The sequence below is a fragment of the Geotrypetes seraphini genome, chromosome 9, assembly GCF_902459505.1.
Source record: "Geotrypetes seraphini chromosome 9, aGeoSer1.1, whole genome shotgun sequence".
NCBI classification, from domain to species: domain Eukaryota; kingdom Metazoa; phylum Chordata; class Amphibia; order Gymnophiona; family Dermophiidae; genus Geotrypetes; species Geotrypetes seraphini.
The window spans coordinates 73,780,296-73,804,939 of NC_047092.1; the positions used below are offsets into that span (position 1 = coordinate 73,780,296).

The 24,644-nt window shown below is 43.7% G+C and overlaps 1 protein-coding gene across 9 annotated transcripts in view; it reads left to right on the plus strand.

The window, feature by feature from the left end:
• Nucleotides 1–24,644, plus strand: part of USP15 (ubiquitin specific peptidase 15) — a 323,996-nt gene that overhangs the window by 168,744 nt on the left and 130,608 nt on the right. For all 9 annotated transcript variants that reach the window (XM_033959056.1, XM_033959057.1, XM_033959058.1 and 6 more), the window contains 2 exons: nt 2,338–2,482; nt 9,311–9,484. In XM_033959056.1, coding sequence (XP_033814947.1) covers nt 2,338–2,482; nt 9,311–9,484 — 319 coding nt within the window. The remainder of the gene's footprint in view (nt 1–2,337; nt 2,483–9,310; nt 9,485–24,644) is intronic.

Below are 24,644 nucleotides of genomic sequence, written 5' to 3' on the forward strand. Positions count from 1 at the left end.
AACCTATGATGGATTTCTTCTGCAGACCATGCGAGTAGTGGGAAATAATCCTATGGTCTAGAACAGGGCTGCTCAAGTCCGGTCCTCGAGATCTACTGGCAGGCCAGGTTTTCAGGGTATCCACAATGAATATGCATGAGAAAGATTTGCCTGCACTGCCTTCTTGGTATGCAAATATCTCTCATGCATATTAATTGTGGATATCCTGAAAACCTGGCCTGCCAGTAGATCTCTAGGACCAGACTTGGGCAGCCCTGGTCTAGAATGTCTCACCTCTCTACTGGAAAAGATCTTACTAGGGTAAGTACATAATCCCCTTTTATAAAAATTCTCCTCCTTGGTGCCTTTCTCCATCATTTGTTTTCTTTTGTATGGCTACTGGTTACTGCTTTGCTTTTTCTGTTGAATCTTCTGCATGGTAGGTATAACAAGAGATAATTGGGGTTGGGGTTCTTTTTTATTGTTTCCTTTAGTTTCTTGTATGTTTATACTGATTGAAGCAGTCTGTATAACTACTCTGTTTACGTGGTAAGTTTAATTAGTATGAAATATTATAAATTGATTGAAAATAAAGCATATTCAGTCTAATTTTAAAATTTGTTTCAGTTCCCTTGTCTACTGTCAATAATGCCATTAATATAATTCTCTAATTTCACTTTTATTTTAGTAGTGTACCGTAATATAGAAGTATAGATTTTGAGTCCTTATAAAGGACTGTTGTAAGCCCTATGAAACCTGCCTGTTTTCCTTTCCTCTTGTAGTACCAAAGGGGTCTTTTAAAAATATTATTTTTATTGATATCTTATCTTTGTGGTGAACAAATACTATTGGGGATAGTGTGGCGCAGTGGTTAAAGCTTCAGCCTCATCACCCTGAGGTTGTGGGTTCAAACCCAAGCTGCTCTTTGTGACACTGGGCAAGTCGCCTAATCCCCCCATTGCCCCAGGCACACTAGATAGATTGTGAGCCCAGCAGGACAAACAGGAAAAAAATGCTTGAGTACCTGAATAAATTCATGTAAAACCATTCTGAGCTCCCCTGGGAGAATGGTATAGAAAATTGAATGAATAAATAAATATACAGAAGTCTACCATTTATATTAGTTTGTTCGTAATACCATTCATCTGATGTAAAATTTTATTCTCCCTAAATTTCTATTTTATTTGATCCCTCAGTATGACATTTACCTTTAAAACATTCACATTCAACCCTGCCTTCCGTTTTCACTCTCACATATGCAGACTACCCTTCAGCAGGGCCAAATTCTGACATTCAAACAGATGTCATGATGATAATGGCTACAATTATAAGTATCACTGTAATTGAAGTATATGGCCTAGAACTTGTAGAATGTTTGTCCCTGTCATCATTTAACTTGGATAATAAAATATGTAGTACTATTTTAATGTATCTGTTGAAAAGGTATTGCTAGATGCAGGCTTTTTACTGGATCATTCTCAGCTGACTGTAGGAAATATACTTCATTCTCAGTGAAATCAACAAGTTCCCATTGGCTGCTATGGTTTTGCATATTATCAGCATTTTAACTGGATAGCTGTGTATATTGTGCCGACTACCCTTAATGTATCATTCTGCAAGCACACGGATATCTTTAATATTGCATTTGCTTTGTAGTGGGATAATACTACATAGGAGAGCTTGTTAATGTAGGGTGTATAAATGAAAGTTGAATACATGCCTAGAAATTTTTAGGTCTGTATTTAGCATGGATTTTACTAATAGAAAGTGAAGAGGAGATAATATATTATTCATCAAGCTTTTTGCTCATTAATTATTGCCCTGCTATTTCTTTTTCCTTTTTTTTTTTTCAATAATTTTTTCAGCACATGAATACTGGACTTACACTACTGTAGCAAGAACCTATAAATAGATTACTTATGGAAGCTGTGGCAGAGTGGCTTGCAACCTCAGCTCTCTCTTTTTCTGGGAACTGAAGCAGAACTTCTTGCCAATACAGGATTCTGTCAGAGCAACAGAATGCAAAACAGACATTGATAAAATGCTGTCGTGCTGTGGATGGTGCTTGAAATTTGTTTGTTTTAAATTTGGTTCTATCGCCATGAAAGACAGTGTGTGCACTGAAGCCACTGCCTTCAATCACCGGTACAGATGTAGCATAAACTAAATGATGTAGAACTTAAAAATTGAATTTTGTTGTGCTAGAGCTTAAGATTTATAACTAAAGAAGTTAATTTCAAGACAGTTTCCAAATCCCAATCACCATGTTTTCACAAGCGTTGGTATTTAAGCAAAACATCGGTATTGAAGTAAGTTCTTTGTAGCTACATCTTGACAAATTCTTTTCTTCTCTTTCAGTGTGAAAAATTCAAATTATTGCCTTCCTTCTTATGCTTCTTATAAGAATTATGACTACTCAGAGTCAGGAAGTAACAATGAACAACCTGGTCTCTGTGGCCTTAGTAATTTGGGAAATACATGTTTCATGAATTCAGCAATTCAGGTAGGTGCTTCAGAGCAACATGTGAATCTAATTGTTAAGAAATTGGAATCTCACGCTAGCACATAAGTTTGTAATGATAAAAGAAAATATTTTGAATGCTTAGTATTCTCACCAAGTTGTGAAAGCATGTTAGAAAATAAAATGGGATTCATATATAGCTAATATGGGCTCTGCGGTGCTACATCAAATACCTTTATAAACTAACTTTACAAGCTACTAAATTGTGGAACTGAGTACAGGAAAAGAAAGGTAAGATTACAGATTGAGGCCCCGATGTTCTAAACCTACTGTACATTTAATGATCAACACTAAACCAGTTCTATCCAGTTTAGCATTGAAGTATTTTACCTACTGACGAACATAATGGCTCACTGCGGCCTTTTCCATGCTTTGTAGCAGCCTCCAATTCTGCTATGCAAATGTAGTACAACAAGGTCATTAATATTAAAACGAGCACTCCAGGCAATGGTCTTACATCGCCTGGTGATGCACACACTGAAGCGCTGGCTTTTAATGCCCCAAAATTACTGACTGGTCCGAGGGTGCCAGTACTGTTAAAAGCATATCTTGGGTGTATGGGCCTGGGGCTGACAATTGCATGACATGGAAATAAAAAAAAAAAAAAGAAAAGCACTCCAAAACCTGGCAGATGGCACCTTCATATTTCTCAGTAAATTTATCCTATGTTGTTCAAGATATACATTTTATTAGCAATGGGAAAAAAATCTTAAAATAGCAAATGAAAAAGCACATGTGTTAAAACCACATTTTGAGCATGTGTATTAAAAGCATGTCTTATGTTCATTTGTTGAAAGTTGCCAATTGCATAATTTGCTGGCAGGTCTCCACCCCCTCCCTTCCCCTCTATCCAGTAGCATCAACATACATGTGATTAACACATGCATTCCTATGACGTAGCATTTCCTGGGACATACGCACATTTATGTCTCTTTCCCTACGCTAAAAGGGTGTATGTAAAAAAGTTCCTGGACAAAACTTTGGGCTAGATTTACTAAGCAAACTGATCGGTTTGCGACCACTTTGCGATCTGATTTTCCTCCAACCCGATTCCGTTCTGTGCATGCAAATGAGGGGAAACGGCATGCATGTGGGTTAAAACCACAGCCCTGCGAGTAAAAAGTAATTTAAAAACTTTTTTAAAACATGGACATCAAACGCATGCACAGACCATCTACAGGCAAAGTAGATGGTCTGCGCATGTGTCTGAATCGCTGGAGAGCGATCCGTGAGGTCGGTGGGGGGGAAGGGGCGTTCCTCTAATCACCCCCATTTGAATACAGGCCCGTTGTGAATCAGTCGACCTGCGTTGATCGGACACGGAGCAGACTGACTCGGCCAGGTTAGTGAATCTAGTCCTTAATCTTACCAGGCCAGTACATGGAGTAATACCTTAAGTGGTCTATTTGTGAACTCACTATCTTACCAAATGTATAGGAAATCTGTGAAATCTTATCTGTATGATAAATTTATTTAAGAAATCTCAGCCATACAAATAATATAATTTGGAATGTTTTTGTTTTGATAAATCTGTTTAAGAACTTCAGCCATGCAATTAATGTAATCTGATATGTAATTCATCTGCATCTGGCAGATCCTCTTTGCTGTAAACTAGTGCTGCCCGATTCAGGGGAAAAAAATTTTGATTCGATTCAGCCTATTGAATTGGTTTTTCGATTCGATTTTCCTGCCCAATTGGGTGTTTTTTTCAAACATCCTGGTGGGTTTATTTTATAGCCTCTTCACCCCCTTTGCCTTCTCCTAACCACACTGGCGCTGTGATGTAAACAAAATAAAACAAAAAAGATTTTTCCTTTTTCTGTTAAATCCTAGCTCACGTTTGCGGTATAACACCAGTTCTGGCAGGATACACGTTTCAAATCTGACATATTGTAATCACAAAACAGAAAATATAATTAGTTTTTTACCTTTTGTTGTCTGATCATTATTCAAATCTTGTTGGTCCCGGCTCTGGTTGTCTTCCGATAACTTGCTTGTCAGGGTCTCCTTTCTTCTTTCTCCGTGCTAACCATTCATCTGCCATCTCCATCCTCCCCTTTCCTCCCCCGGAGGTCTGGCACCTTTTCTTAACTACCCTTTCATCCAGCATCTCTCCCTCCTTCACCACCACCCCAGGGTCCACTATCTCTCCCTTTCTTTTCACAACTACCTTCCTATCCAATATCTCTATGCCCCCCTCCACACCATCCCTTGTGTCCAACTTCCCTCCCTAAATCCCATTGTCCATCATCTCTCTCCCTCTCCTCTATTTTTAGACCCATTATTTATTCCCCCTCCCCAAAATCCGGTATATACACGTCTCTTTGAAACCTCCCTTTCCCTCCCTCCCTCTGTATACTTCTACACCAGGGCACCCGTCCCCTGAAGGTCTGTCCCCCCGAAGGCCTGTACCCCATCCTTGAAGACCTGCCCCCCTTGAAGGCTTGTCCCCCCCCTTGAAGGCTTGTCCCCCCTGAAGGCCTATGCCACCATCCCTGGCCTGTCCCCCCCTTAAAGGCTTGGCCCCCCTGAAGGCCTATGCCACCATCCCTGGCTTGTCCCCCCCCCTTAAAGGCCAGTCCCCCCTTGAAGGCCTTCACCCCCCCTAAGGCCTGTCCCACCCCGAAGGACTGCGCACCCCCCTCCCCCTCCGAGAAGGCTTCTGTGTTCCCCCTGGCCTCCCCGCACCGTTTACCTTATAGGTGAAGCCTGCAGAGCAGATTGCGGTACTAGCGTCTTTGCAAACTGCTTTGAGCTGTTTCCTCTGATCTATACTTTCCGCAGATAGCCAAAGGAAGGAAAACTAAAACCAAAAGAGAACCAGCTTGGCTAACCAAAGAGGTGAAGGATGCAGTAAGGGAAAAAAAAGGACTCATTTAAAAAATGGAAACGCGAGAAAACAACCGAGGCTTGGAACAGTCACAAAGACGACCAGAAGAAGTGCCACAAGGCGGTGAGAAAAGCCAAAAGGGCCTATGAGGAAAAGATAGCCCAAGAGGCCAAAAACAAAATGTTAAAGGGAAGAAACCTGCAAAGGAGACAGTGGGCCCTCTCGACGACCAAGGAAGAAAGGGATACATCAAAGAGGACAAACAGATTGCAGACAGATTAAATTCCTTCTTTGCATCTGTCTTTACCAAAGAAGATGCCACATCAATACCCGAAACAGTGAAAATATTCAAGGGAGAAATAGAGGAGAGCCTCACCACAGTGAAGGTAGATCTGGACCAGATATACTATCAGATTGACAAACTAAAAAGTGACAAATCCCTTGGCCCAGATGGAATTCACCTGAGAGTATTAAAGGAGCTAAAGGTAGAAATCGGAGAACTACTGCAATCTCTCGCTAACATGTCAATTAGAACCAGACGGATACCAGAAGACTGGAAGATAGCGAACGTCATCTCAATCTTCAAAAAAAGATCAAGAGGAGAACCGGGAAACTATAGACATGTGAGTCTCACATCGGTCCCTGGGAAAATGGTCGAGGCTTTGATTAAAGACAGCATAGTCCAGTCTGGATACCCATGACCTGCTGAGAGGTAGTCAGCATGGCTTCAGGAAAGGGAAGTCGTGCTTGATGAACTTACTTCAGTTTTTCGAGACAGTGAACAAACAAGTCGATAGCGGAGAACCAGTGGACATAATATACTTGGACTTCCAGAATGTGTTCGACAAAGTACCACAAGAGAGACTTCTCAAAAAACTACAAAGTCATGGAATAGAAGGGGATATATTAAAATGGATAGGAAAATGGCTGGAAAACAGAAGACAGAGAGTGGGCATAAATGGGAAGTACTCGGACTGGAAGAAAGTAACTAGCAGTGTGCCTCAAGGCTCGGTTCTTGGGCCTATCTTAATCAATATCTTCGTAAATAACCTGGAAGAAGAAACGACCAGTGTTATCATCAAGTTTGCAGATGACACAAAGCTATGCCGGGCAATCAGGTCACAAAAAGACAGTGAAGAACTCCAGAGAGATTTGAAACAACTTGAGAGATGGGCAGAGAATTGGCAGATGAGTTTTAATGTAGAAAAATGCAAAGTGATGCACCTGGGCAGGAAAAACAAGGAACATGAGTATGAACTGTTAGGTATAACATTGGGGAAGAGCGAACAAGAAAAGGACCTGGGGGTACTGATAGACAGGACCCTGAAGCCGTCGGCTCAATGCGCAGCGGCAGCAAAGAAAGCTAACAGGATGTTAGGCATGATAAAGAAGGGAATCACGAGTAGATCAAGGGAGGTCATAATGCCGCTTTATAGAGCAATGGTCAGACCACACTTGGAATACTGTGTCCAACACTGGTCTCCATACCTGAAGAAGGATGTAATACTGCTGGAGAGGGTGCAGAGGCGAGCGACGAAGCTAGTAAAAGGTATGGAGAACTTGAGCTACAAAGATCGCCTCAGAAAATTGGGATTATTCACCCTTGAGAAGAGAATCTGAGAGGGGATCTGATAGAGATAAAATGGAGCAAGCTCACTCACCAGCAGGGGGAAAGGATGGTGAGCAAGAAACAGCATTATTCACATTGGCAAATGTGACTCAGACTCGGACCAGAGATCATAGACTGAAGCTGAGAGGGGACACGGCCAGGACAATGTCAGAAAGTTCTGCTTCACACCGCGAGTGGTGAACGCCTGGAACTCTCTCCCGGAAGAGGTGGTGGAGGAAACCACAATTCTAGGGTTTAATGAAAAATTGGACGCACATCTTCTTGCAGGACACATTGAGGGATACGAGTGACTAAGGTATTCGCCAGGGTACGCCTGGCTGAGCCTCCGCGTGTGCGGATCACCGGACTAGATGGACCCCAGGTCTGATCAGGTGCAGGCATTACTTATGTTCTTATGGGAAATCGGATGCCGGAGGGAACCGGACAGCAGGGGGAGGAAGCCGACAACAGCACTTCCCTACTGACCCTCCCTCCTCGCCCTCTAAAGGGGGGGAGGGTCCGAATCGGGAAGCCGATTTTTTGGTGTTTTTAAATCGATTTGAATCGATTCACCCGAAGTGAATCGGTGAACTGATTCGAATCGTGAATCGGGCAGCACTACTGTAAACTGCTGTTAACTGTCAAGGTATAGCGGGTTATAAATAAATTTGGATTTTTTAATCACACCAGCATGCTTTCCCATATATAAATCACAAACTCTGATCTAAATAACCAGCATTCTAATGTGGTTGATTCCCAGTGTCTGAAGGATGCGAATTAGAGAATGACACGGGGAAAAAAATTTGTCCCCGTCCCCGCGACCACTGACCCTGTCTCCACCCCGTCTCCGCGACCACTGTCCCCGCCCCATCCCCATGACCACTGTCCCCGCAGCATCCATACAAGTCTCAGTACTGCATTATTTAGCTTATTCCTTCCTTATAAATCAAAGTTCTGGCAGCTGAACTAGAGAAAGAGATGTTCAGCTGGCAGGGCTTTGTTTATAAATTTTTATCAACACAACTAATATACTACTTTATCCTAAAGCAAAAAAAATAAAATAAATATAAATTTTTTTTTCTACCTTTGTTGTCTAGTTTTTGCTTATCTCATTCATTTCCTTCCATCCACTGTCTGTCTTCTCTGTCTCTTCCATATGCTCTGTTACTGTGCTTCTCCCTTCCATTTCTCCTTCCAACCCAACCCCAGTTGGTCTGCCACCCATCTTCTTCCCTCCGCTCCCCCCATATTCTGGAATCTCTCTCTTCCCCATTTCCCTTCAGCGTCTGTTTCTCCGCACCCCACCTTCCCCAGTTCCCTTCAGCATCTGTTCCTCCCCACACCACCTTCAGCGTCTGTTCCTCCCCACCACACCTTCCCCAATTCCCTTAAGCGTCTGTTCCTCTCCACCCCACCTTCCCCAGTTCCCTTCAGCGTCTCTTCCTCTCCACCCCACCTTTCCTCTCTTTCTCCCTCCCTGCTCCTTACCTTTGCGGCAGGCAGTTTCTCTAAAAGTGCTTCCTACCAGCAGCCGGAGCGTTGAAATCGTGTGTGGCTGCAGTAAAGGTCGTCTCTGATGCAACTTTCGGTTGCATCAAAGATGACCTTTATCGCAGCCACACAAGATTTCAACGCTCCGGCTGTTGGTAGGAAGCACTTTTAGAGAAATTGTGTACCATGAAGGTAAGGAGCAGGGAGGGAGATGCTCAGTTGACGGCAATCGGGCTCAGGCGGTGGCAGGACGGGCTCAGGCTGCGATTGGGTGGCAGTGATATGGAGAGAGGGAGATGCTTGGGCGGCGACGGCTATCAGTATGGAGGGAGGGAGTGCAATCAGTGACTGCATACATTCCCTCCCTTCACTGCGGAGACAAGGCCATTCACCACTCCACGGGTCGGTGAATGGCCTTCTCCCTGTACCCGCGGCAACCACTTCTTTTCTCTCCCCCGTTTCGGCAGGTTACCTGCGGTTAGTCGCAGGTAACAGCCACTGGGTCATTCTCTATCTAGAAGGACTCTAATGAGCTCCACTTACATTAACTTCAAAAGGAATAGAATATTTTGCTGAAATCTAGCAACTAAATTTTATTTCTTGTTAGGTGATGAATTTTTTTTCTTTTGTTTATTTTCAAAGTAGGCTTTGATGAAGATAATTGTTTTCCTGTCTTTAATTACATTTGTATATTTTTTAACTCATCTTAATGATTAATTTATTAATTTTTTTCACTACTGAAAAGCTTCATATGAGGCATAGTTTCAGCACATTTTAATCAGTTTATGTTAACTGAAGTGAGATTAGCTTGTTTATTGTCTGCTTTTCAGTAGTGGGTATGTAAGTATTTTTATGCAGCTATTTGTATTTTCTTCCACAGTGTTTAAGCAACACCCCACCACTAACTGAGTACTTTCTCAATGATAAATATCAGGATGAACTAAACTTAGACAATCCCTTAGGAATGCGAGGAGAAATAGCAAAATCTTATGCAGAACATATCAAGCAAATGTGGTCAGGAAAATACAGCTACGTGACACCAAGAGTTTTTAAGGTTTGTCTTGAACTTAATTTAAACTCCTTTAAATTTAGGCTTGTTTCTTTGCAGTAGACTGTGAAAATTGTAAGACTGTTTATAGCTATTTTTCATACTGTTTTAGATTCTTTACTTTGTAATTTTTCTATTGTATTTTCTATTTTTTATCTTTTTATGACTTTTTATTCTTTAAATTTTTTAGGGCTGAATTTCAATTAAAATTTCTAATCACAATTAATTGCGTGAGTAAAGATATGTTAAGTAACTATCTCAGAGTCACAAAGAGCTGCAGTGGGAAAAAATAAATAATGTACCTTTTAATTGTGCAACAAATAACAAAATTTTAATTCAAGTGAAGCAATACTTAAATTTACTAACATAGACATGGGAAACCTATGAGATTTGTGGGAATGTATGGTGCAGTTATTTGAGTGATAGCCTCGGCACCCTAAGGTTATGGGTTCAAATCCCACACTGCTCCTTTTGACCCTGAGTAAGTCATTTAATTCCCATTTCCCCAGGTACATTAGATAGAGTGGAACCCTCCAGGACAGTTAGGGAAAAATGATTGAGTACCTGAATAATTTGTAATCTGCATAGAATTGTAGGATATTCGGAATATAAATTACTAGCTGATGACCCGGCGTTGCACGGGTATTTAATTATAGCAATAACACTGTAAATGGATTCAAATAAAGATACTTTATAGTGGTGAATGAAATTATTGTTTTACAGCTTAATAAAAAGTACAATATTCAAATTATAATGTGAAATATTTGACAAAATGAATACAATACAACTAAAGCAAATCGTGATTATAAACAACATTTTTAGTTTCACCTCCAGGAGCAAGAACATATAAATTGTTGGGTGAACCCACCCTTGAGCAAGCAACATAGAGTTGTGGGCCGAGAGACCCCCCAGAACATATCACCCCAGGTAGTGAGGGATCTGCATACCAAGTTTCGTTCAAATCGGTCAAGCCGTTTTTGAATTACTGTGAGAATGGCAGCTTTTTACATTTTTTCCATTGACATGAATGGGTGATATCTGATTTTCTGTTTGTAGCTCCGCCCACATGTGCAGGTGGCCCGCGAGACCCCCAGAACATATCACCCCTGGTAGTGAGGGATCTGCATACCAAGTTTCGTTCAAATCGGTCAAGCCGTTTTTGAAATACTGTGAGAATGGCAGCTTTTTACATTTTTTCCATTGACATGAATGGGTGATATCTGATTTTCTGTTTGTAGCTCCGACCACGTGTGCAGGTGGGCCGCGAGACCCCCAGAACATATCACCCCAGGTAGTGAGGGATCTGCATACCAAGGTTCGTTCAAATCGGTCAAGCCGTTTTTGAATTACTGTGAGAATGGCAGCTTTTTACATTTTTTCCATTGACATGAATGGGTGAAATCTGATGTTCTGTTTGTAGCTCCGCCCACGTGTGCAGGTGGACCGCGAGACCCCCAGAACATATCACCCCAGGTAGTGAGGGATCTGCATACCAAGTTTCGTTCAAATCGGTCAAGCCGTTTTTGAATTACTGTGAGTATGGCAGCTTTTTACTTTTTTTCCATTGACATGAATGGGTGAAATCTGATGTTCTGTTTGTAGCTCCGCCCATGTGTGCAGGTGGGCCACGAGACCCCCAGAACATATCACCCCAGGTAGTTGGAATTACTGTGAGAATGGCAGCTTTTTACATTTTTTCCATTGACATGAATGGGTGATATCTGATTTTCTGTTTGTAGCTCCGACCACGTGTGCAGGTGGGCCGCGAGACCCCCAGAACATATCACCCCAGGTAGTGAGGGATCTGCATGCCAAGGTTCGTTCAAATCGGTCAAGCCGTTTTTGAATTACTGTGAGAATGGCAGCTTTTTACATTTTTTCCATTGACATGAATGGGTGAAATCTGATGTTCTGTTTGTAGCTCCTCCCACGTGTGCAGGTGGGCCGCGAGACCCCTAGAACATATCACCCCAGGTAGTGAGGGATCTGCATACCAAGTTTCGTTCAAATCGGTCAAGCCGTTTTTGAATTACTGTGAGTATGGCAGCTTTTTACTTTTTTTCCATTGACATGAATGGGTGAAATCTGATGTTCTGTTTGTAGCTCCGCCCACGTCTGCAGGTGGGCCACGTGACCCCCAGAACATCACCCCAGGTAGTTGGAATTACTGTGAGAATGGCAGCTTTTTACATTTTTTCCATTGACATGAATGGGTGAAATCTGATTTTCTGTTTGTAGCTCCGCCCACGTGTACAGGTAGGCCGCGAGACCCCCCAGAACATATCACCCCAAGTAGTGAGGGATCTGCATACCAAGGTTCGTTCAAATCGGTCAAGCCGTTTTTGAATTACTGTGAGAATGGCAGCTTTTTACATTTTTTCCATTGACATGAATGGGTGATATCTGATTTTCTGTTTGTAGCTCCGACCACGTGTGCAGGTGGGCCGCGAGACCCCCAGAACATATCACCCCAGGTAGTGAGGGATCTGCATACCAAGGTTCGTTCAAATCGGTCAAGCCGTTTTTGAATTACTGTGAGAATGGCAGCTTTTTACATTTTTTCCATTGACATGAATGGGTGAAATCTGATGTTCTGTTTGTAGCTCCGCCCACGTGTGCAGGTGGGCTGCGAGACCCCCAGAACATATCACCCCAGGTAGTGAGGGATCTGCATACCAAGTTTCGTTCAAATCGGTCAAGCCGTTTTTGAATTACTGTGAGTATGGCAGCTTTTTACTTTTTTTCCATTGACATGAATGGGTGAAATCTGATGTTCTGTTTGTAGCTCCGCCCACGTGTGCAGGTGGGCCACGAGACCCCCAGAACATATCACCCCAGGTAGTTGGAATTACTGTGAGAATGGCAGCTTTTTACATTTTTTCCATTGACATGAATGGGTGATATCCGATTTTCTGTTTGTAGCTCCGACCACGTGTGCAGGTGGGCCGCGAGACCCCCAGAACATATCACCCCAGGTAGTGAGGGATCTGCATACCAAGGTTCGTTCAAATCGGTCAAGCCGTTTTTGAATTACTGTGAGAATGGCAGCTTTTTACATTTTTTCCATTGACATGAATGGGTGAAATCTGATGTTCTGTTTGTAGCTCCGCCCACGTGTGCAGGTGGGCCGCGAGACCCCCAGAACATATCACCCCAGGTAGTGAGGGATCTGCATACCAAGTTTCGTTCAAATCGGTCAAGCCGTTTTTGAATTACTGTGAGTATGGCAGCTTTTTACATTTTTTCCATTGACATGAATGGGTGAAATCTGATGTTCTGTTTGTAGCTCCTCCCACGTGTGCAGGTGGGCCGCGAGACCCCCAGAACATATCACCCCAGGTAGTGAGGGATCTGCATACCAAGTTTCGTTCAAATCGGTCAAGCCGTTTTTGAATTACTGTGAGTATGGCAGCTTTTTACTTTTTTCCATTGACATGAATGGGTGAAATCTGATTTTCTGTTTGTAGCTCCGCCCACGTGTACAGGTGGGCCGCGAGACCCCCCAGAACATATCACCCCAGGTAGTGAGGGATCTGCATACCAAGGTTCGTTCAAATCGGTCAAGCCGTTTTTGAATTACTGTAAGAATGGCAGCTTTTTACATTTTTTCCATTGACATTAATGGGTGAAATCTGATTTTATGTTTGTAGCTCCGCCCATGTGTGCAGGTGGGCCACGATACCCCCAGAACATATCATCCCAGGTAGTGAGGGATCTGCATACCAAGTTTCGTTCATATCGGTCAAGCCGTTTTTGCGTGATCGCGGCACATACACACACACATACATACCTCCGATTTTATATATATATATATATAGATTAATAATAGGGGAAAAAAATTATGATTGTTTGATATACTAACTTCTCTTTTTTTGGAAATTAACTAATTGCAGTTATTATAAAGTTTCTCTTAGGACAAGCAGGCATTATATTCTCACATGTGGGTGACATCATCTGTGGACCCCAGTATGAACACTGAGAATCTGTGTCCTCCATGTTCTCAGCACGTCAAACTTTTTCATTGTTTGATGTCTTCCTGTCATTTTCCTTAGTTTTTGTCATCACTATTTTTACTGTGTCGGTGTAGACATTGTGAATGACTAATGACTGGAACCTGATGCTCAGCCTTCTATGACACTGGCATCGACATTGGTGCCAACTGCATTGACACCACATTGTGAGTGTTGAGTATCAATACTCTACTTCTTTATCGGTACATTGGGCATTGAAGGACATGGCATGTTAGAAAGCTAAGAAGCATAAATATTCTTCTCCTTCTAAGAATACCACTATGTCTTCCCAAGCATTAACAGCATCAAATAAGAGTAAGCGTCGACTCCCAGATGCCCATTCACCATCCATTGAAATGCTATTTCTGCAGAGGCATACTTAAACTTTGCCACACCAACCGGTACAGCAGACTGCTTCCATACCATTTTCTGGAGGAGATCTGGCTATGCTCAAATGAGCTATCAGGACTCTACAGATGCAGTCTTCACTGGCTTTAACGGCCCCCATGCCAGCCTCAGCCCAGCTTGAGGATGCATCGAAGCATCTATTGAGGACAAGGTCAAGCACTCTGGCTCAACATCAAGCATCAGAGCCATCACGGACCTGTTTCTCCGGTTTCACCTCAACACACCATGATGCAAGGACATAGACATCATTGGAATCTCTGAAACGTGGTGGAATGAGGAAAACAAATGGGATACAGCACTGTCGGGGTACAAGCTCTATCGCCGGGATAGGTCAGGTCAGAAAGGAGGAGGAATAGCCCTATACGTAAAAGAAAGCATACAATCGACAAGAATGGACACAGCGGAGATGATCAACAAACTGGAATCGCTATGGGTTAAAATACCGGGTAGGAAAGGGCATGAAATAAAGATGGGCCTATACTATCGTCCACCCGGGCAAACCGGAGATAGCGATAAAGAAATGGATGCCGAGATGAAGCGAGAATGCAAAAGCGGTTACACAGTTGTTATGGGAGACTTCAACTATCCTGGGATAGACTGGAGTCTTGGAAGCTCAAGATGCGCTAGGGAGACAGAATTCCTGGAGGCTATACAAGATTGCTTCATGGAGCAGCTTGTTAGAGAACCGACGAGAGGAAATGCCACTCTGGATTTAATCCTAAATGGACTAAGGGGACCTGCAAAGGAAGTGGAAGTAGTGGGACCGTTGGGAAACAGTGATCATAATATGATCAAGTTCAAGGTTGAAGTAGGCATACCAAACGGAAAGAGAACCATAGTGACATCTTTCAACTTCAGGAAAGGAAACTATGAAGCAATGAGGGAAATGGTAAGGAAGAAACTTAGGAACACTTCCAAAAAATGGCAAACAGTAGAACATGCCTGGTCTTTTTTCAAAGACACGGTGAGCGAGGCACAAAATCTGCACATCCCCAGATTCAGAAAGGGGTGCAAAAAGGGTCGAACAAAAGACCCAGTATGGATGACTAAAATAGTGAAGGAAGCGATAGGCAATAAGAAAAATTCATTCAGGAAATGGAAAAAGGACAAAACTGAAGGGAACCATAAGGAGCACAGGAAGTATCAAAAAGAATGTCACCGTGTGGTTCGAAAAGCCAAAAGAGAGTATGAAGAGAGGCTAGCCAGGGAGGCACGAAATTTCAAACCGTTCTTCAGATATGTTAAAGGGAAACAGCCAGCTAGGGAGGAGGTGGGACCGCTGGACGAAGGAGACAGGAAGGGAGCGGTGAAGGAGGAGAAAGAAGTCGCAGAAAGACTCAACATGTTCTTCTCGTCTGTATTTACAAACGAAGACACAACCAACATACCGGAACCTGAACAAATCTTCAATGGAAATCAAGCAGAAAAATTAACATCCATGGAAGTGAGCCTTGATGATGTACACAGGCAGATAGAAAAACTTAAAACTGACAAATCCCCGGGTCCGGACGAAATCCATCCCAGGGTTCTGAAGGAATTAAAGGAGAAGATAGCGAAACTACTGCAGCAAATTTGCAACCTATCCTTGAAAACAGGCATGATCCCGGAGGATTGGAAGATAGCCAATGTCACGCCCATCTTTAAAAAGGGATCAAGAGGTGACCCGGGAAACTACAGACCAGTGAGTTTGACCTCGGTTCCGGGGAAACTGGCGGAAGCACTGATTAAAGAACACATCGATGAACATCTGGAAAGAAACGAACTTTTGAAAACAACCCAACATGGTTTCTGCAGGGGGAGATCGTGCCTAACGAACTTATTGCAAACGGATGGACAGAGGAGACCCCATAGACATCATATACCTTGATTTCCAAAAAGCCTTTGACAAGGTGCCTCACGAACGTCTACTCCGGAAACTGAAGAACCATGGAGTGGACGGAGACGTACATAGATGGATCAGAAACTGGTTGGCGGGTAGGAAACAGAGGGTAGGGGTGAAAGGCCACTACTCGGACTGGATGAGGGTCACGAGTGGTGTTCCGCAGGGCTCAGTGCTCGGGCCGCTGCTATTTAATATATTCATAAATGATCTAGAAACAGGCACGAAGTGTGAGATAATAAAATTTGCGGACGATACAAAACTATTTAGTGGAGCTGGGACTAAAGAGGAATGTGAAGAATTGCAAAGGGACTTGAACAAATTGGGGGAATGGGCGGCGAGATGGCAGATGAAGTTCAACGTTGAGAAATGTAAAGTATTGCATGTTGGAAACAGAAACCCGAGGTACAACTATACGATGGGAGGGATATTATTGAATGAGAGTAACCAAGAAAGGGACTTGGGGGTAATGGTGGACATGACAATGAAGCCGACGGCACAGTGCGCAACAGCCGCTAAGAAAGCAAATAGAATGCTAGGCATAATCAAGAAGGGTATTACAACAAGGACAAAAGAAGTTATCCTGCCATTGTATCAGGCGATGGTGCGCCCGCATCTGGAATACTGCATCCAATATTGGTCTCCGTACCTTAGGAAGGATATGGCGTTACTCGAGAGGGTTCAGAGGAGAGCGACACGCTTGATAAAAGGGATGGAAAACCTCTCATACGCTGAGAGATTGGAGAAACTGGGTCTCTTTTCCCTGGAGAAGAGGAGACTTAGAGGGGATATGATAGAGACTTAAAAGATCATGAAGGGCATAGAGAGAGTAGAGAAGGACAGGTTCTTCAAACTTTCGAAAAATAAAAGAACAAGAGGACACTTGGAAAAGTTGAAAGGGGACAGATTTAAAACGAATGCTAGGAAGTTCTTCTTTACCCAACGAGTGGTGGACACCTGGAATGCGCTTCCAGAGGGCGTAATAGGGCAGAGTACAGTACAGGGGTTTAAGAAAGGATTGGACAATTTCCTGCTGGAAAAGGGGATAGAAGGGTATAGATAGAGGATTCTGCACAGGTCCTGGACCTGTTGGCCACCGCGTGTGCGGACTGCTGGGCACGATGGACCTCTGGTCTGACCCAGCAGAGGCATTGCTTATGTTCTTATGTTCTTACTAGTGTTTAAGCCCGTTACATTAACGGGTGCTAGAATATATGGCTGTCTGTCTTTCTTTCTTTATGTCTCTCTCCCTGCTCCTGTTTCTTTCTTCCTTTCTTTCTGTCTTTCTCCCTCCTGTAATTTTTTTCTCTCTCTCCCTGGCACCCTTTGCCTGTCTGTCTTTATTTCTGTGTCTCTCTGGTCCCCTGTCTGTCTTTATTTCTGTCTGTCTCTCTCCCTAGCCTCCTTTGTCTGTCTGTATTTCTTTCTGTGTCTCCCCCCCCCCCCCCCACTTTCCTTTGCAGAAGCAGCAGTGCTATTTCCCTTCCCCTCCAGATCCCTGTGAAGTAGTAGCAGCATTTCCCCCCACCCACCCCCCATTCCCTTCTCTCCCCCCCACTTTCCTTTGCAGAAGCAGCAGTGCTATTTCCCTTCCCCTCCAGATCCCTGTGAAGTAGTAGCAGCATTTCCCCCCACCCACCCCCCCATTCCCTTCTCTCCCCCCCCCCCACTTTCCTTTGCAGAAGCAGCAGCGGTATTTCTCTTTCCCTCCCGCTCCTTGCTGAAGCAGTAGCAGCATTTTCCCCCACCCCCCATTCCCTTCTCTCCCCCCCCCCACTTTATTTTGCAGAAGCAGCTGTGATATTTCCCTTCCCCTCCAGATCTCTGAGAAGTAGTAGCAGCATTTTCCCCCACCCACCCCCCATTCCCTTCTCTCCCCTACCACCACTTTCCTTTGCAGAAGCAGCAGCGGTTTTCCCTTCCCCTCCAGGTCCCTGCTGAGTAGTAGAAACATTTTCCCCCACCCCCCATTCCCTTCTTACCTTGAGCTGCCCTGCTCCGTTCGGCCCCTCCCCCTTCCCTTCCCGTGTGCTGGCCTGCTGCGGCTGAAGGTTTTTTTCGGCGACTCCTCCTGTTAAAACTCCCCCCCCCCTCCCGCAACCGCTCCTGTTCAAAGCGGCCTGCTGAGGTTCGCGGCCGCTGTAACGAACCTCGCAGGCCGCTCTCCAACTCGGTAGCATGTTCCCTCTGACGCGATTGCGTCAGATGGAACGTGCTACCATGTGGAGAGCGGCCTGCGAGGTTCGTTACAGCGGCCGCGAACCTCAGCAGGCCACTTTGAACAGGAGCGGTAGCGGCTGTTGCAGGAGGATTGGGGGGGGGGGGAATTTGTGAGCGGCGGCAGGACCATGAGGCGGGATTGAGTTTTTCGGCTTCCCCTATCTGGGGAAACCGCCGTGCCAAACTGAGCTGCGCGTGGGGCCGTAGTAAGCGCGGGGCATGCTGCAGTCTTGGCGGCCACGGACATACGGATCACGGAAGCACGCCGATAAGACTGCGCATGCGCCGCCTACGGTTTTATTATATAGATGTTAATGCTTTCCTCAATGCACGCTCCTGATGCATCTTGGAAAGAGTATTTTTAGGAGTCTAACTCAAATATCTCCATCCATTCCAGTGAGGAGTTGCCAGAATATTCAGCAGATCTACGAAATAGCTTCCAATCCTTCACTATCTCATCTTCGACACACATCTTCACCTGAGAGCATCTCTTTTATTGGCTTTATAAGACAGATAGGATAGGTGTTAACCATCAAGGTGGAAACTGAGAAGGAACGTCATTCTGAACTTTTTGAACTCCTTGACTTTGAAATGCCATTAAATGAGTGCATTAAAGTACTACTATTACTTATTGTTTCTGTAATGCTGCTAGTCATACACAGCACTGTACATTAACATGCAAGAGATATTCCCTGCTAAATAGAGCTTACAATCTAATTAAACAGAACAAATAGGGGTTAGGGAATTTCTCACAGAGGGAATAATAAAACTGACATGAGTACTTTACAAGTGAGTGGAAGTTAGGAGTTAAAAGCAGCCTCAAAAAGTGGGCTTTTAGCCTAGTTTGGAATACTGCCAGAGAGGGAGCTTGACATACTGACTCAGACAGTCTATTCCAGGCCTAAGGTGTAGCAAGATAGAAGGGTAGAGGAGAGGGGTACAGATAAGAGAGACTTACCTGATAAGAACATAAGAATTGCCGCTGCTGGGTCAGACCAGTGATCCATTGTGCCCAGCAGTCCGCTCACGCGGCGGCCCCAAGGTCAAAGACCAGTGCTCTAAATGAGTCCAGCCTCACGTGCGTACGTTCCAGTTTAGCAGGAACTTGTCCACCTTTGTCTTGAATTCCTGGAGGATGCTTTCCCCTATAACAGACTCCAGAAGAGCGTTCCAGTTTTCTACCACTCTCTGGGTGAAGAAGAACTTCCTTACATTTGTACGGAATCTATCTCCTTTCAACTTTAGAGAGTGCCCTCTCGTTCTCCCTGCCTTGGAGAGGGTGAACAATCTTTCTTTATCTGTTAAATCTATTCCCTTCAGTATTTTGAATGTTTCGATCATGTCCCCTCTGTCTCCTCTTTTCAAGGGAGAAGAGGCCCAGTTTCTCCAATCTCTCACTGTACGGCAACTCCTCCAGCCCCTTAACCATTTCAGTCGCTCTTCTCTGGACCCTTTCGAGTAGTACCGTGTCCTCCTTCATGTATGGCGACCAGTGTTGGATGCAGTACTCAAGGTGAGGGTGCACCATGGCCCGGTACAGCAGCATGATAACCTTCTCCGATCTGTTTGTGATCCCCTTCTTTAGCATTCGTAGCATTCTGTTTGCCCTTTTCGCCGCCGCCACACATTGCGCAAATGGCTTCATCGACTTGTTGATCAGAACTCCCAAGTCTCTTTCCTGGGAGGTCTTTCCAAGTACCACCCCGGATATCCTGTATTCTTGCATGAGATTTTTGTTACCGACATGTATCACTTTACACTTATCCATGTTGAACCTCATTTGCCATGTCGATGGCCATTTCTCTAGCTTGATTATGTCATGTTGCAGATCTTTGCAATCTCCCTGTGTCTTCACTACTCTGAATAACTTCATATCATCCACAAATTTAATCACCTCACGCATCGTACCATTGTCCAGATCGTTTATAAAGATGTTGAAGAGCACGGGTCCAAGCACCGAGTCCTGCGGCACCCCACTGGTGACGATCTTCCAGTCCAAGTATTTTCCATTTACCCCCACTCTCTGTTTCCTATGCTCCAGCCAGTTTTTAATCCACATGAGTATTTCACCCTCGATTCCATGGCTCGCAATTTTCCGAAGTAGTCGTTCATGTGGAACCTTGTCAAACGCCTTCTGAAAATCCAGATATACAATCTCAACCAGGTCGCCCTTGTCTATCTGCCTGTTTACTCCCTCGAAGTAGTGCAGCAAGTTAGTCTAACAAGATCTGCCTTTGCTGAAACCGTGTTGGCTGGTCCTCATCAGCCCGTGTCCGTCAAGGTGATCAATGATGCGGTCCTTTATCAGTGCCTCTACCATCTTTCCCGGTACTGAGGTCAGACTCACCGGTCTGTAGTTTCCCGGATCTCCTCTCGAACCTTTTTTTAAGATCAGCGTAACATTCACCACCTTCCAGTCTTCCGGAATCTTTCCCGATTTGATCGACAGATTGGCTATTAGTTGAAGCAGTTCAGCTATAGTCCTTTTCAGTTCTTTCATGACCCTTGGATGGATGCCATCCGGTCCTGGGGATTTATCGCTCTTAAGCCTGCATACCTCTTCTAGACTAACTGTCAACCCCGTCATTTTCCCGTCTTCATTTCCAGCATATAGCCTGATAGGTTCCAGCATGCTGTTTATATCTTCTGTAAATACAGACGCAAAAAATGTGTTCAGTTTGTCGGCAATTGCTTTGTCCTTCTTTACCACTCCCTTTATGCCTTGGTCATCCAACGGTCCCACCACTTCCTTCGTGGGTCGTTTCCCCTTAATATATCGAAAGAACGGCTTGAAGTTTTTTGCTTCCTTGGCTATTTTTTTCTTGTAGTTTCTTTTGGCCCCTTTTACTGCCTTTTGGAGAAGTATAAGAAGAGATACTGAGGAATGTGAATGCACTTGTAAGTCAATAAGAGGAGTTTGAACTGTATGCAAAAATGGATAATGAGTCAATAAAGTAACTTGAGAGGGGTAATGTGAGCATAGCGAGATTGGTGAAATATAAATTGTACAGCAGAATTTTGAATAGATTGAAAAGGTTTAGTGGATGACTGATGAGAAAGAAGTTGCAATAGAAGAGAGGTGATAAGAGCGTGGATAAGGGTTTTGGTAAAGTGCTTAGAAAGGAAAGGTTGTAGTCTCTGTTGTCATTGAAGCATCCAGGAGACCTTCCACTCAGCGGTTATTGCCTCAAATGGATCAATTTTCTGCCTGGTGTGTCCTATATTCTCTTCAACCTGGCACATGTCCACTTCCATCCGTCCTGGACTACCACCTTTACCTCTCTAGTTCTGGCCTAAAGGCCAACTCAGTTCGAATACACCTCGGTGCCATCAGTACTTTTTACATTCCCTTGAACATGAAGCCACATTCTGTTCATCTCTTGGTATCCAAGTTCATGAAAGGACTTTATACTAATAATAACTTTATTTTTATAGACCGCCTACCACAAACAGTTCAAAGTGGTGTACAAGGGAAAAGACTGTATACAGACAGCTACATTACAGAGAACTTTTGAAATTACATTGGTATATATCACACTAAACTACCTCGCAAGCTTCCACCCATTGACTGGGATTTTCATGTGTTACTTATTGCTCTTATGAAGTCTCTCTTTGAGCCACTCACAACTTGCTCTCTCAAACATCTCATTTGGAAAGTGGTTTTTCTAATAGCTCTTTTGTTTGCATGTCAATAATAATAGTTTATTTTTATAAACTACCAAACCATCAGTTCTTGGCGGTTTACACAATAGTAATTACAACAAGTAATTAAAATACAGATCCAAATAAGTGTCTTATAAAAGAAAATAACACAATTCAATAAAAATACTGACTAACAAAATTCAACCCTAACTTATTCAAAGTAAGATATGCACAATACAAATTATTTATACTTAAATAGATTAAAAAACTATAAACATCATTCCGTAAAATAATAAAAAAAATCCACTTATGATAATTTTAAATCGATTAAATTTTGCATTGTTTAAATAGATAAGTTTTAAGATCTTTCCGAAATTGATAATAAGTGAGGGCTGGAGAAAAAAGAGCATTCAAACATGAATTCATTACTCCATTCATTACTCCTTCAAGCTGTTGTATCAGATCCACCATATATAAGATTCTACCATGACAGATTAGTCCTTCAAACTTATCCTAAATTCCTGCCTAAAGTCATCTCTGAATTTCATCTTAACCAGTCCATAGCTCTGCCTGTTTTCTTTCCAAAACCACATTCCCATAGCTCTTCATAACTTGGACGGTAAATGTGCTCTGGCATACTACTTAGACCAGACTATACCTCATAGAAACTCTTCCCTTCTCCACAGTTCCCTGTGCTAAAAACCGCTATTGCAGTTTAGAAAAAGGGAGGGGGTACATTTGTCTATTTTTTGTATAGTTGTTAGTGAGGTGACATTGCATAAAGTCATCTGCCTTGACCTCTTTGAATACCCACGGAATATAAATGATAATTAACATTTTCTCTGCGTACAGTGTGCTTTGTGTTTGGGTTTTTTATTTTATTGTTGGTAGATCATTTTGATTTGGTCATTTTAAAAGTAGCTTGCAAGCCCCAAAAGTATGGGCACCCCTGCCCTAGAGGAAAGGAGGGACAGGGGAGTTATGATTCAGACGTTCAGGTACTTGAAAGGTATTAACGTAGAACAAAATCTTTTCCTGAGAAAGGAAAATGGTAAAAGCAGAGGGCATAATTTGAGACTGAGGGGTGGAAAACTCAAGAGCAATGTAAGGAAATTATTCTTTACGGAGAGGGTGGTGGATACTTGGAATGCGCTCCCGAGAGAGGTGGTGGAGAAGAAAACAGTGACAGAGTTAAAAAAAAAAAAAAAAAGCGTGGGATGAGCACACAGGATCTAGAATCAGAAAATAATAGTAAATACTGAAAAACTAAGGCCAGTACTGGTCAGACTTGCATGGTCTTTGTCTGTATATGGCCATTTGGTTGAGGATTGCCTGGGGAGGGCTTCGATGACTGGGATGGTATAGATGGGCTGGAGTGAGCTTTGGCGGAGACTTCAGTAGTTGGAACCAAAGCACAGTACTGGGCAGAGCTTTGGATTCTTGCCCAGAAATAGCTAAGAAGATGAAATAAAATTTAAACTGAATCAGATTGGGCAGACTGGATGGACCATTCGGGTCTTAATCTGCCATCATTTACTATGTTACTATGTAAGCAGTTTTCAAAAACCTACTAACAGCCACTGTTACATAAGAACATAAGAAGTTGCCTCCACTGGGTCAGACCAGAGGTCCATCGCACCCAGCGGTCCGCTCCCGTGGCGGCCCATCAGGTCTATGACCTGTGAAGTGGTTCCTGACCATTTCTCTAACCTACCTCTACTTCTATCTGTACCCCTCAATCCCCTTATCCTTTAGGAACCTATCTAAACCTTCCTTGAACCCCTGTAATGTGCTCTGGCCTATCACAACCTCCGGAAGCGCGTTCCATGTGTCAACCACCCTCTGGGTAAAAAAGAACTTCCTAGCATTTGTTCTAAACCTGTCCCCTCTCAGTTTCTCCGAGTGACCCCTTGTACTTGTGGTTCCCCACAGTCTGAAGAATCTGTCCCTGTCTACCTTCTCTATGCCCCTCAGGATTTTGAAGGTTTTTATCATGTCTCCTCTAAGTCTCCGCTTTTCCAGGGAGAACAGCCCCAGCATTTTCAACCTGTCAGCGTATGAAAAGTTTTCCATACCTTTTATTAGTTTAGTCGCTCTTCTCTGGACCCCCTCAAGTACTGCCATGTCCTTCTTGAGGTACGGCGACCAGTACTGGACACAGTACTCCAGATGTGGACGCACCATTGCACGATACAGCGGAATGATGACTTCCTTCGTCCTGGTTGTGATACCCTTTTTAATGATACCCAGCATTCTGTTTGCTTTCTTTGAGGCTGTTGCACACTGTGCCGATGCTTTCAATGTTGAGTCCACCATCACCCCCAGATCTCTTTTAAGGTTGCTCACCCCTAGCAATGATCCCCCCATTTTGTATCTGAACATCGGGTTCTTTTTCCCTACATGCATGACCTTGCATTTCTCTATGTTAAAACTCATTTGCCACTTTTTTGCCCACTCTTCCAGTCTCGTTAGGTCCCTTTGCAGGTCTTCACAGTCTTCCGTGGTTCTAACTCTGCTGCAGAGTTTGGTGTCATCCGCAAATTTAATAACCCCACATTTCGTCCCCGTCTCCAGGTCGTTAATAAATATATTGAACAGGAGCGGTCCCAGCACCGACCCCTGTGGAACTCCGCTCGTGACCCATTGCCAGTCTGAGTAATGGCCCTTTACTCCAATTCTCTGTTTCCTGCCTGCCAGCCAGTGTTTGATCCATCGGTGGACATCCCCCTGCACCCCGTGGCACCACAGCTTCTTAAGCAGTCGTTCGTGAGGTACCTTGTCGAAGGCTTTTTGGAAGTCAAGGTAAATGATGTCTATGGATTCCCCTTTATCCATCTGGCTGTTTATTCCTTCAAAGAAGTACAGCAAGTTCGTGAGGCACGACCTTCCTTTGCAGAAGCCGTGCTGGCTCGCCTTCAGTTGTCCATTGTTTTCTATGTGTTCGCAGATTGTGTCCTTAACCAGTGCTTCCATCATCTTTCCCGGAACCGAGGTCAAGCTCACTGGC